Raw genomic sequence first — 13,523 nt, 5'->3', positions numbered from 1 at the left:
AACAGTACATCTATGTGGGTACAATGAATCCCATAACAGGGAATGTGACCAAACATATTTGGAGATTCTCTCATTTTACTATCCAATTTCTTTAGCCAGCTAGCGTACAAGTTTAATTTTTTTGGGGGAGGAGAGAAGACAGACATTTTGTATGCAACTTTTAAAACATGTTTAAGTAAAGACCATTCTTAAAGTAACTTGAGTGTTATAAAGGCATTGCTTTAAATATACTGGTAAGCTCAGTTCATGGAGATAATTGCAATATTAGTTCCGATGTTAACTTAAGTAATTTTCTAAAGGTGTTGGATGTTTGTAACATTTATCTCCAGGCCCTATTCACAATGCTTTTATTCACAAAATGTATGGGGTTTTATGAAAATCAAAACAGAAACTCGTAGACAAAAGATAATCCAACAAATAACTAAAATGTTCTATGACACAGGAGGTGTGAAAAGAGCGGTACCTTACAGGGATGTGACTGGTTTAATTAATCTATACACAATAAATTTATCAAAAAAAAGGTATTTTAATACTGCAACACACAACTAATTTTGCAACATTGTTTATTTTGTGTTGCAGTGACTGATGCACATATGAACTCTTAATTTTTAATTCTACAGTTATTCGTTACCTGTCAACATGCAAAACCTTCTGGCCAATTCTTGAGCATGCTGCCGCAATGATGGATTCTGGAAGGCCTATAAACAGACAGACACAATTAGTACAGTGAAACCTCATGAAACTTTGGGGTCACAAAATTAAAATACCACCTCCATAGCTAGGCATATTTATTACCATAGCAACACATTTTAAATGCATAAAAATAAGAATATGCAAAACAATAAGGAAACATTTAAAACAATAGATACAAGCAATGAACAATACCACGATACACAAATAGAAATGTATTCAATAATAGTAATACATTTAAAAACACAACACATTCTGACATTTGAAAGTGGACACGTTTTGGTTTCATATTGGGGTTTCATAATTCTGTTGCACTTTGCTTTTCCTCAGCGCCCAGGAAGTAGATTACTTGCAGCACAATGGCATGACCCCTCTTAGGGCTATAGTGTTTCAATTAGCATATTAACTTTGTTTGATTCTGCATTTAAAAAATAGACCATAATGTCACACATGCTGGTTTACGGTGCTTAGATAGGACATTTGTTGACCACTTTCTTATGAAGCAGTATCCTTGAATGAGCAAGGTGTCCTACAAAATGAAGAAATGGTATCACTACCAATGCAGTTTTACTCTTGGAATAACTCATTCTTGGAGTTGAGTTACTCAAGAGGTAGGCTTAACTGCTTTCATGCAAACTGCAGGTGTTCTAACATGACAGAGAATGGGTTGTTTGCTTTAATCTCATATGCAATGCATCTTATGCTGAGATACATTTTAGCAGCATATCTACCTTTTTAAAAGTGCCTATAGAAAGTCTACAACCCCCTTGAACTTTCACATTTTGTTGTGTAAGTGCCTCAAAGTTTCACGCATTTAAATAAGGATTTTTCTACTTACTGTTAAGGGGAAAAAAGTTTAATTGAGAAAAAATTATATTAGAGAAAAAGTGTTCAAGTTTTGTCAGGTTCCTTGGGGAGCATTGATGGACAGCAATCTTCAAGTCATGCCACAAAATTTTTGATTGGATTTAGGTCGGAGCGCTGACTGGGCCACTGAAGGACATTTACCTTTTTCTTCTTTAGCCACTCCAGTGGAGCTTTGGCTGTGTGCTTTGGGTTGTTGTCATGCTGAAAGGTGAACTTCCGTCTCAGTTTCAGCTTTCTTGCAGAGGGCAGCAGGTTTTCCCCTCAAGAACGTCTCTGTACTTTGCACCATTCATTTTCCCTTCTGTCCTGACAAGTGCCCAAGTCCCTGCTGATGTGAAACAGGATGCTGCCACCACCAAACTTCACAGTAGGGATGGTGCACTTTGATGCGCTGTGTTGGGTTTGCGCCAAACATAATGCTTTGGATTTAGGCCAAAAAGTTCAATTTTAGTCAGACCAACTTTTTGCCATATGGCTACAGAATCTCCTGAGTTTTTTTTTTGCATACTTCAAATGGGAACAAGATGGGTTTTCTTGAGTAATGGCTTCCTTCTTGCCACCCTACCATACAGGCCAGATTTGTGGCATGCTTGGGATATTGTTGTCACATGAACACTTTGACCAGTCTTGGCCATAAATGCCTGTAGCTCTTGCAAAGTTGCCATTGGCCTCTTGGTAGCCTCTCTTATCAGTCTCCTTCTTGCTCGGTCATCCAGATTGGAGGGACGGCCTGATCTAGGCAGGGTCTTGGTGGTGCCATACACCTTCCACTTCTTAATAATCGTCTTGACCATGCCTCAAGGGATATTCAAGGCCTTTGATTTTTTTTTTTTTTATACCCATCCCCTGATCTGTGCCTTAACAACTTTGTCCTGGAGTTCTTCTGAAAGCGCCGTGAGTCTTTGCTTTGAAATGCGCTACCCAGCAGAGGGAACCTACAGGAACTGCTGAATTGATCCTGCAATCATGCGAATCACTACAATTTAACACAAGTGGAAGCCACTTAACTTGGTGTGTGACTTTGAAGGCAATTGGTTACACCTAAACTAATTTAGGATTGCTATTACAAAGGTGGGGGTGGACACTTATCCAACCAAGTGAACCAATTTCAGTTTTTATTGAATTAATTTTGTACAAATTGAGTATTTTTTTCACTTGGAAGTTATAGGGCAGGATCCGTAGATAAATTTGGGGGGGGGGGGGGGGGGGGGGGGGGGGGGGGGGGGGGGGGGGGGGGGGAACTTCCAGGCCATAAGTTTTGACAAAAGGTGAAGACTTTGAATATGTCTGAAAGTAGACATACATACATGTATGTTTACATGTATGTACACACAATACCAGTCAAAAGTTTGAGTACGCCTGCTTGAAACCAGGTTTTTCATGATTATCTATGCTTTTAACTGTATAAACTTTTCTGTAAACACTTAATATTCCATTATATGATGCGTGTACTTATACAAGCTGATAATCAGAAGTGAATTGCAATTTAATTTTTAAATGAAAATCTTGTCAATTTCAATGAAATGGTCATCCAAAGCACGGGGATTTCAGTCTGAAGCCCAAGTCAGTTAAAAGTATGAAATGTGTATAACACTGTGTTAGAACACTGGCCTATGTATAAGTGTCTTTGTTAGATGTCCCGAGTTAAATAGCATGTTACCTAATTATCCTTTGTCACCAATTATTGTTAACAGGTGAGGGTCCATGATTACTATAAATATTGGTAGCAGGCACAAGTTTGTAATTCCTGAATGCAAGGGAGCAGAAAATGGCAAAATACACTCAGTTAAGCAAAGAAAAAAAGTAATTACTTTAAGAAATGAAGGTCAATCTAAGACATATCGCAAGAACTTTGCAAGTGTCTGTAACTGCTGTGGCCAAGACCATCAAACGATTTGAAGAAACTGGCACTCATAAGGACCGAACAAGGTCAGGCAGGCCAAGGGTGACCTCAGAGAACAAGTTCATTCGAGTCACAAGTCTGCAAAACCGGCGATTAGCTGCCCCTGAAATACAAGCTCAGCTAAATGCTACTAAAAGTACAAATGTTTCAACATCAACGGTTCAGAGGAGATTGCGTGAAGCTGGCCTAACTGGAAGAATTACTGCAAAAGAAACCATTGTTAAGAATGCAGACGAGGAAGAGACTTGCCTGGACCAAAAAACACAGAAACTGGACGTTTGAGGAGTGGAAGTCGGTCTTATGGACCTACGAGTCAAAATTTGAAACATTTGGGTCCAACCGCCGAGTATTTGTAAGACGCAGACAGGGTGAGCGCACAAGTTCTGCATGTGTGGTTCCTACTGTCAAGCACAGAGGAGGCAGTGTCATGGTCTGGGGTTGCTTTGCAAGATAATGACCAGAAACACACCTCAAAGTTGTGCAAGAACAATCTGGTGAAGGAGGAAAGTGAAGGACAACTCAATCTAATGACCTGGCCTGCCCAGTCTCCAGACCTCAATCCAATAGAATTTGGATGGGACGAACTGGACAGAAGTCAAAGCAAAGTTACCCACAGGTGCCCTACATCTCTGGGAACAGCTGCAGAAGAGCTAGGAAGACATGTCAGGTGATTTCCTGCTGAAACTTGTTAACCGAATGCCTCGTGTTTGTGAGGCTGTCATTAAGGCAAAAGGTGGCTATTCTGAGGAATCCAAGATTTAGAGACAATTTTCTATTTCCTTGAACACTGCTTTGATACTCCTTATGTTTTGTATATTGTAACATGTATTTTCATTTAAGTATTTACAGAAAAGTATACGACATAAAACATTGCCAAAAAAACCTAGTTTCCAGCAAGTGTACTCAAACTTTTGACTGGTACTGTGTGTGTAAATAAATATATATATCAATTCACAGCATCCCAGTTCTATCACAGTCTATTCCAGGAGCCACTTCTATCCCAGTAAAAATACTGCATAAAAATAAATCCCATAATGCTATTTATTGAATGCGATATCATTTTTTCCACATCATGTTTGTTAAAGACAATGTTATGGTGGTTAACATTACGCACTCTGCAGGAGACATACTATACAATAAATAATAGTTTGGGTTGGCAGGACTTTGATGACCTAGCAAAGCCTGAAATGATTTCAGCAGGAATTGTATGAAATCATAAATCACTCTTCATTTCATCGAACATTCCAAAATGGATTCTCTCTCTCTACCTTGAAAGTCATTCCATATGTTATTTATAACCGAGGTAAGCAGTTAGACAGCAAGAGAGGAAACAAGCACAGCCCTCTTGCTAAGTGCAGAGGGCAACGTTACTTCATTCAGTGCATTCACATTTGCTGTTAAGAGCTGTATGCATGGACTACTTCAGCTTGAGCGACGTAAAATAAATAAGACTGAATCCTATTTTTTGCAATGTCTTTGCATGACAACCAGGGTACTGACCAATCAAAGAACAACTTCAATGAACACGGTCCACTATGTTGAAGCAGTATCCAAAATGACTACCTACCCTGGAAAACTACCCAGAGCTTCATGACAAAGATAATCGTAATTATAAAGATGCAGAGATGAAAGATAATATATGGGAGTCCATTTCGAAGGAGGTGTATAAGAAGGGCATCACATGGAGGGGTTATCTGCATAAACGCGATGGCCTGGAGGAAGTCTTTGGGGACAGGCTCGATAATAAAGTGATTTCATACTTTAAGAGTGTTGGTTTTGACAACCAGAAAACAACGTAGCTGTCTGGTATTAGCTTAGAACATGGTAAAAGTGTAGTTAAAACTGCTTGGAGGCTTTTGTTTTGTCAATTTACGTGTATTTTGTTCAATGAAAATATACAGGCACCTCTACGAAGTGTGGCAAAGCACACCCCAGTTTGCCACAAATTTTAAATTACATACAGTACTGTGCAAAAGTTTTAGGCAGGTATGAAATGCAGTAAAGTAAGAATGCTTTCAAAAATAGACATGTTAATAGATTATATTTATCAACTAACAAAAAGCAACGCGAGTGAACAGAAGAAATATCTACATCAAATCAATATTTGGTGTGATCACCCTTTGCCTTCAAAACAGCATCAATTCTTCTAGGTACACTTGCACACAGTTTTTGAAGGAACTTGGCAGGTAGGTTGGTCCAAACATCTTGGAGAACTAACCACAGTTGTTCTGTGGATTTAGGCAGCCTTAGTTGCTTCTCTCTCTTCATGTAATCCCAGACAGACTTGATGTTGAGATCAGGGTTCTGTGGGGGCCATACCATCACTTCCAGGACTCCTTGATTACGCTGAAGATAGTTCTTAATGGCTTTCGCTGTATGTTTGGGGTCGTTGTCATGCTGCAGAATAAATTTGGGGCCAATCAGATGCTTCCCTGATGGTATTGCATGATGGATAAGTATCTACCTGTACTTCTCATAGCACTGCCATTAATTCTGACCAAATCCCCAACTCCATTTGCAGAAATGCAGCCCCAAACTTGCAAGGAACCTCCACCATTCGTGTACCACTCTCCAGCCCTTTGGCGAACAAACTGTTTTCTGCTACAGCCAAATATTTCAAATTTTGACTCATCAGTCCAGAGCACCTGCTGCCATTTTTCTGCACCCCAGTTCCTGTGTTTTCGTGCATAGTTGAGTCGCTTGGCCTTGTTTCCATGTCGGAGGTATGGCTTTTTGGCCACAAGTCTTCCATGAAGGCCACTTCTGACCAGACTTCTCCAGACAGTAGATGGGTGTACCAGGGTCCCACTGTTTTCTGCCAATTCTGAGCTGATGGCATTGGTGGACATCTTCAGATTGCAAAGGGAAGTACGCATGACGTGTCTCACCTGCTGCAGTAAGTTTCCTTGGCCGACCACTGCGTCTACGGTCCTCAACGTTGCCCGTTTCTTTGTGCTTCTTCAAAAAAGCTTGGACAGCACATCTGGAAACCCCTGTCTGCCTTGAAATTTGTCTGGGAGAGACCTTGCTGATGCAGTATAACTACCTTGTGTCTTGTTGCTGTGCTCAGTCTTGCCATGGTGTGACTTTTGACAGTAAACTGTCTTCAGCAACCTCACCTTGTTAGCTGAGTTTGGCTGTTCCTCACCCAGTTTTATTCCTCCTACACAGCTGTTTCTGTTAATGATTGTGTTTCAACCTACATGTTGAATTGATGATCATTAGCACCTGTTTGGTATAATTGTTTAATCATACACCTGACTATATGCCTACAAAATCCCTGACTTTGTGCAAGTGTACCTAGAAGAATTGATGCTGTTTTGAAGGCAAAGGGTGGTCACACCAAATATGGTTATAAAATTTAGATTTTTCTTCTGTTCACTCACTTTGCATTTAGTTAATTGATAATCTATTAACATGTCTATGAAAGCATTTTTTCACACCTGCCTAAAACTTTTGCACAGTACTGTATGTGTATCATTATATATATCCTACAGACTATCCCAAATAGTCAGATAACTATCCAGGTATAGATTTCTACACAATCTAATTCCATATATATTAACCATAAGAGCGTTTTCCAATCTGTCATCACATCTGTGTCGCTTCAAGCGTGTATGGTCATTTTGCTGCAAATGTACCTTGTCGCCCAATGAAAATTAACATTGCGCCTGATGTGAAGCAGCCTTTACTTCAGAACCAGTCGCCAATGGACAGTTTATATGCTCACCATTTTGCATGTCAAGTACTCACTATGATACATTTTTGCATAGTTAAAAGATCAGAGAGCCCTTTTTATCCATTGCTTGTCTTAATAGTTTGCCAAACACATTTGTCCTTAAACCACTTCCAGTGTTATACACTTAATGGGCTTTTTTTAAACAATATAATAAAAAGCAGTGAAAGTCAACTGTAAAGCACATAGGGTAAAACTGTACTAAGACAAACATATAGCCTACCACCTGACTGCAAGGTTACTTGCATACCTGTTCTTCTCAACTGCCTGTGATTGAAAGAGACAGGTCAGATTTATAGGCTCTGTCCCCAATTCCTGTAGGGATGTCCCTGTGAATCATGTCTGGTGCAGTGTAAAGCAGTTTGAGAGTTTCGTTTCAATAAGTAATTAAAATTAAGTCATAAATCAACTGCAACCACATAAAGGATCAAAGGAAGATTGAATGTCCTTAAACTCCATAAACCAGTATTAAAATAAGTCCTAATGAAGGACTCCAGGTGCACATGAGCCGTCAGAAACCAATGCCCTATCTCATCCTCTATTGACTTTGTGTCCTCGACAGGACTGCCATACAGGTTGAGGGTTATGCTTCCAGACCATATATTTGGGCAGACAGTAAGCAAACCAGTCACTGTCATTATCAATTTATTGGCAATGTTACCCCAAAAATAAACAAACATGGATATGTAGGATTTCAAAACAGTCATTTTTGTTAAACGGTTAAAATGATTCTTACAGTATTGAAGTCCCACACCAGTTGTGAATACGAAACTAGAACCATCATTAACACAAAAAAAAACGCAGATCAAAACCATCATCCATTGCATGCACATATAAAAATATAAGTTTGACATACAAGACTGTGCAAATCTTATATCTATCAATTTATTTTTGGCACTAGGCACATACAAAAATAACTAACACTACATATGCTTATATGATATTGCACAGATAAGCTTCCACTGTTACAAATAATTATTACATCTAGAGCTTTATATATCTTACCCAAGAGTTTTGAAAATTCTAAAAATCAAGGCTGCCTCTGCTCATATGAGTTGAGACATTGAAACTTGTACTCTGTTTGGCAGTTTCCTCCAAAACCATTACCAAAATACAGTAATTACTTAAAACTAAAAAACTGTCTTACATTTACCAATAAGATGATAAACATTACTGTAATTTATATTCCTGTACATAAATGTTTAATTCTGAAATTACATTTCAAATCAATAAAAGAAAAAGAAAAGCAACAACACTGGTTAACTTAAAATTATTTCCATTTTGAATTAAGAACCCATTCATAAATGGTGTACATTCAGTAATTTGTAGCTGAAGCCATTTATTTATTTTTTTTTTTAACATCATATTCGTTTTATTTTTGTTTTGTACAGTGACTGCAGCGGGTCTGCGGGTTTTCAATTTGCGGCTCACTTGTGTGGTTAGGTAAAGGGGTTACAGTATTGTTTACCATTAAGATGTTGCTTTAGCGTGTTAAGGTCATTAACGCAGGCCCTGATTTTTAAGTTAACAACATCTAAATTAGTTTAGCACTATCAAAAATAAAACTAAACATAGACAATGATATGCTTCTAGTATGCACAATTATCAGACTTAAGAGCCCCATTGTTTGAAAAGAAGTTCTAAAAACCAAACGGAAACAAACAGGCGAAGTCAAGCCAAGGCTGGAACTTTGTGTGCTGGTCTGTGTCTCTATGGTCCAAAGTAGGCCTATTGTGAGCGGATATTTGCTTTTTTTTTTGATATTTGGATTTTTTTTTTTTTTTTACTACAAACGACACAAAAGCCAACAGGAAAAATACTTTCAAATTAACCACACCGTAATAAAATTCTCTTATAGGAGACTGCAGTTCCGAATACTTTGTTCACATTAATCTTCAGTGTAACAAGTGATACAGCAATGTAATGCTCAATTGCCATACAAATGTAACGTACATTTGCGATTAATGTCTATCTAACTAAAACAAATTATTAGTATTTAGGTTTTATATAGCATCACATACATCTTTGACGAAATAGCCGATTCAAGCCTACATTAAGACTTGAAACAAATATAAACATTACAATAAATACATTTTTCATTTTTATATAATGCAACTAAAATGACTAGCAGTTATTTTTGTGATGCTCAGAACGCCAATCTGTACGGAGAGGACACTGGCATACAGCTTTGTCACAGACGAAAAGGTATAAAACTGCATTATAGAGTACTTAGTCTCTTTCAGGATTAAGTGCCGTTGTCGTACACTTATTTATTTATTTATTTATTTATTTTAAATCATGCATTAACAACAAATAAGCTTTGGATTTCTTACCTGTCCCCACAATCAAAACCTCAAACTCAGAAGGGAGGTGGTCAGCAGACATGTTGGAAAATTGTCATGTGACTTGACGCAACCAGAAGTGACGTTTTCAGCAAGACGCCCCCTGTTCATTGGTGATCTTAAATGAGGAAGTTCAGTGTGGGTGTGCATTTTTTTTAGAACTAGCAATTACCTGTAGTCTATATTCTGCACAGGCATTTGATTACAAGGTCTAGCTTCTGTCTATATTAAAAGCGTCACTTCTTGTTTCAAATGTGCTAATTCTTCAGGACAGTAGCCTAACCGAGTCGTAATGTATTTAGCAGCACTTTCTCAGAACGACAAACAAGGTTTTGTGTTGGGCAATTGATTTAGATCAACCAAACTCGGTTCACAGAAAACATGCATTTCAATTAAACTGAAAACAGCTAACCCCATCATTACACTTTTAAGGAGTTTTTTTTTTTTTCATTTACATTTTACATTTTGTTTTAAAAACGTTTTATTGAAAGAAAACAATAAACCAACACAAAATAATGATATGCATCAGATTCCTCTTATATAGACAGATAGATAAAAATAATTAATCACTATAGCTATTCTTAATTTAATTTCTATTTGATGCAAACTGATACAAAGAGTTTCAGGTGGCTGTATCACACCAATAGCAGGGTCTACTTTATCCAGATAAATTATTGTAAGAAAAATAAAACAGCTTCAAACAAGTCTGAAATGCAAATATTCTTGTCAAAAGGCAGTAAAAAAAACAACAATGGCACTTTCCATATCCAAATCTGCTTACTAGAAATGTCATGTAGCTTACTAGAAGTTACATATAGTTAAATATTGGCAGGTTTGCACTTTGCACATTTGTGATTTTGTTGGTTTGTGTATTTTTGGTTAAAATTATTTGGCTTATTTGATATATTTTATTATTATGACTTGTTTTTCATTTCTTTTGTATTTATTAGTATAAATAATATTTGCACTTGTGTTAGTTTGTTCATGTTTTCTATACCAGTACTATCCAGTACAGCACACTACCAGACTGCTGTATTTCTTGAAACTGCCCATGATTGTTTGTAGTAATTAGTAGATTTTATATACACGTTCTTCAAGCGTGATCCCATTCACTTCAGTTGCCTGTGGAGTGGTATATTTATTGCACATAACTTGAGTCTTCTTCACGTTCACTTTCTTTGGAAGCTTTGAGCATGGTAGTTCTTGTAAGGCTTGTAATTCTACTGGGCATGCCTCAAGAGGAAAGTCTTCGACCAATGTGTGCTGCCAGTGCTAACTTACTGATGCAAAACCTGGGCCCTCAATGCAAGAATTACTCAAAAATTACAAACGGATCAATAGATTTTGGAAAGATGCATGCTGGGAATAACAAGAAGAGACAGGAAAAGGATAAGAGCTCAAACAAAAGTATGCAGTGTTATTATAAGAGCTAAAAAGTTGAAATGGCAGTAGACTGGACCAAGGAAATAATAGACTGGATCCCAAGAGATAACTTAAAGATGCAAAACCTGGAAGAAGAAGAATGACCAAAAATTACAAACGGACTCAATAGAAGATGGCAAGATGAAATTAGGAAACACACTGGAGCAATGTGGATGAGGGACACAGTAGACAGGCTTTTGTGGAAGAATCTTACAGAGTGATTCATCCAGCAGTGGATTGAAAAAGCCTGAAGGTGATTATTTTAGTGCTGGCCCTTGGCGATATCTCCTGAATTGTGTTAGCCGTCTAGTGTGTGTAACAAACAAGACGATTACACACAGACAAACAAAAAAATAACCACTCACAAATGTTATTTCTCTTGGGGTCTTCACAGTCCTTACACTTTCAAAGCTTAAATCAAACAAAGGAACAGATTACAATTTTCCATCCCCTTTTATGCTGTCACACATGACCCCTTGGTAAACGAGTGCAACCGCCTCTCCAGTCTACGGCTGCTACATTCCCTTCCAGGTCAATGTGTTATTGCAGCGGAGTCTCGCCCCCTACCAGACTGGCCGACTTCCCTTGAACCCTGGGAAAGAACTGTCAGACCAGCCTGTCCAAGGAACTCTGTTCTTGCTACTTAGTGCCCTCACAGGTCAGGAGGGAGATTTACAACCAAGAAACATTGTATTTCTATCACAGTCCCTATTAAACATTTTATGACTTTTTATTCTGGCCTGTGAATCTTTTGTCCTCCAATTGCATTCCAGTTATGTACCACTGCCCTAGAAAATGAACCTGTACAATACTTTGAATTATAAGGCGCTTAATTGGATGTGTTATTCAAAATTACTAAAATTCTGAGGGCGCAATTCCCTCAGTGGAGTAGCCAGGCTACTGATTTTGATCCTGTGCCATTTACTGGAGGCTGATCTGTCTCAACTCCTGAGGAGGCGTTACGTTTAGATGTCTGTTAACATTGGCAACACACAAGTACGATTGTTCACCCCCAATAACTTGTACACCTTGACATTCTCCTCATAAGACATGTATATACATCTCATTAAGGATTTGGCAGCCCCCATAAATGCGTGGAACAAAAACAGTCATTCATGCTGGTACAGGTAAAAAAAAAAAAAAAAAAAAAAAAAAAATACAATTATCATACCTGCCAAGTCTCCCGTTTTGACCAGGACCCTCCCATTTTCAAGATCAATCTCCCCATCAGAAAAAGTCTCCCACCACCCAAGACTTGTTTAATCTAAGAACCTCCCAGTCTCTATATTGTAGCAAGTCAGGGAGGGGGTTAAACTCCTCCCTGCCAAACACACATGTAAATGTCTGTGTTAATTGTTATTATAAATTAAAGCCAGATGCAGAGTTTAAAAGGGAGAAGCCAGTCTGTTCTACACTGCTGAGTAGAAGGAAGGAAGGAAGGAAGGAAGGAAGGAAGGAAGGAAGGAAGGAAGGAAGGAAGGAAGGTGTGCCCTGCTGCTGAGCAGTCAGATGAACGGTACTGTTTGTTACCGTGCTACAGAGTGTAAAACAATGTGTTTGTTAACGGGTAAACAGCTTATCTGTCCTGTTTACAGTTAGTGTGTTCCTGAACAGTTAGTGCTCAAGTAGAGCTAGGTGTTTATTTTGTTTTTGTTTATTTTTGTATTATTAAAAGTGCACGTAGAGGAGCTGCAGCTGAGTTTGCCATTGCTCGGGGATGCCATCACGCCACCGCCTAAGGATGCCTTCATGATGGATTGTGATCCCGTTAAGATATGTAATCTAAAAGCAATTGAGAGTAAAATAATTTTCTGTTTTTCATTGTATAACAGTAAAACATTAACAAGTCCTTTAGAAAAACTTCATAATATATTGTTGACGGTATTTAAAAATGATACATAATCTGTAGCTCAGACATCCCGGAAACAGGATTTTTTTGGTTGTTGTTGTGCATACCGGCACCTTTTTCAAACCACTTTTAACACTGAGTGCAGTAATAAATGTTATAGCAAAATAATGTAGAAATTAAAATAAATAAATAAATACCTTTACGAACATCATATTTGTACAAATATAAGCTATCTAAAACCAAATTTAATTTAGAAGTGGTAAATCAGCAAACCCTTTAAAGAATAAATGTTTATGTTTTATGTTTCTTTGTACAGTAGGCAACTACCTTTGGACAGAAGTTTGGTAATTGGCAAATATGAATGGGCTCTGATAGGCAAACCAATGAAGCACATGAACAGGGAAGGGTTTGTAACCATCACTTGCTCATTTCATTAAAGATATCAGACAACTTGATTTATTCATATATATTTGCTTTACTCAAAAAGAAAAAAGGAAAATAATCAATTTTAACTTTAGAAAACTATTTATTAAAAATGGTAGCAACTATTTATAATCATAATATGGTATTATTACATAATTACATTATTTAGCATGGGTGTGTAAAACCCTTCCCAGCCCATGTGCTAAATTGTTTGTCGAATAAGGAAATATCATGTGCACATTTATTGTATATATTCCAGAGTAATGACATTTGCATTAAATGTTATGATTA

The 13,523-nt window shown here is 37.7% G+C and overlaps 1 protein-coding gene across 2 annotated transcripts in view; it reads right to left on the bottom strand.

Moving 5' to 3' along the window:
- LOC121295285 (rab proteins geranylgeranyltransferase component A 2-like) overlaps positions 1 to 9,608 on the bottom strand; it is a 36,950-nt gene extending 27,342 nt beyond the window's left edge. For both annotated transcript variants that reach the window (XM_041219741.1, XM_041219742.1), the window contains exons 1-2: positions 9,530 to 9,608; positions 632 to 698 (exon numbers count right to left, since the gene is read on the bottom strand). In XM_041219741.1, coding sequence (XP_041075675.1) covers positions 632 to 698; positions 9,530 to 9,581 — 119 coding nt within the window. In that variant the 5' untranslated portion in view covers positions 9,582 to 9,608. The remainder of the gene's footprint in view (positions 1 to 631; positions 699 to 9,529) is intronic.
- Positions 9,609 to 13,523: the final 3,915 nt, after the last annotated feature.

This window comes from Polyodon spathula, chromosome 20 (genome assembly GCF_017654505.1).
Source record: "Polyodon spathula isolate WHYD16114869_AA chromosome 20, ASM1765450v1, whole genome shotgun sequence".
Classification (NCBI taxonomy): Eukaryota; Metazoa; Chordata; class Actinopteri; order Acipenseriformes; family Polyodontidae; genus Polyodon; species Polyodon spathula.
This window is presented reverse-complemented; position numbering and strand designations above follow the sequence as displayed.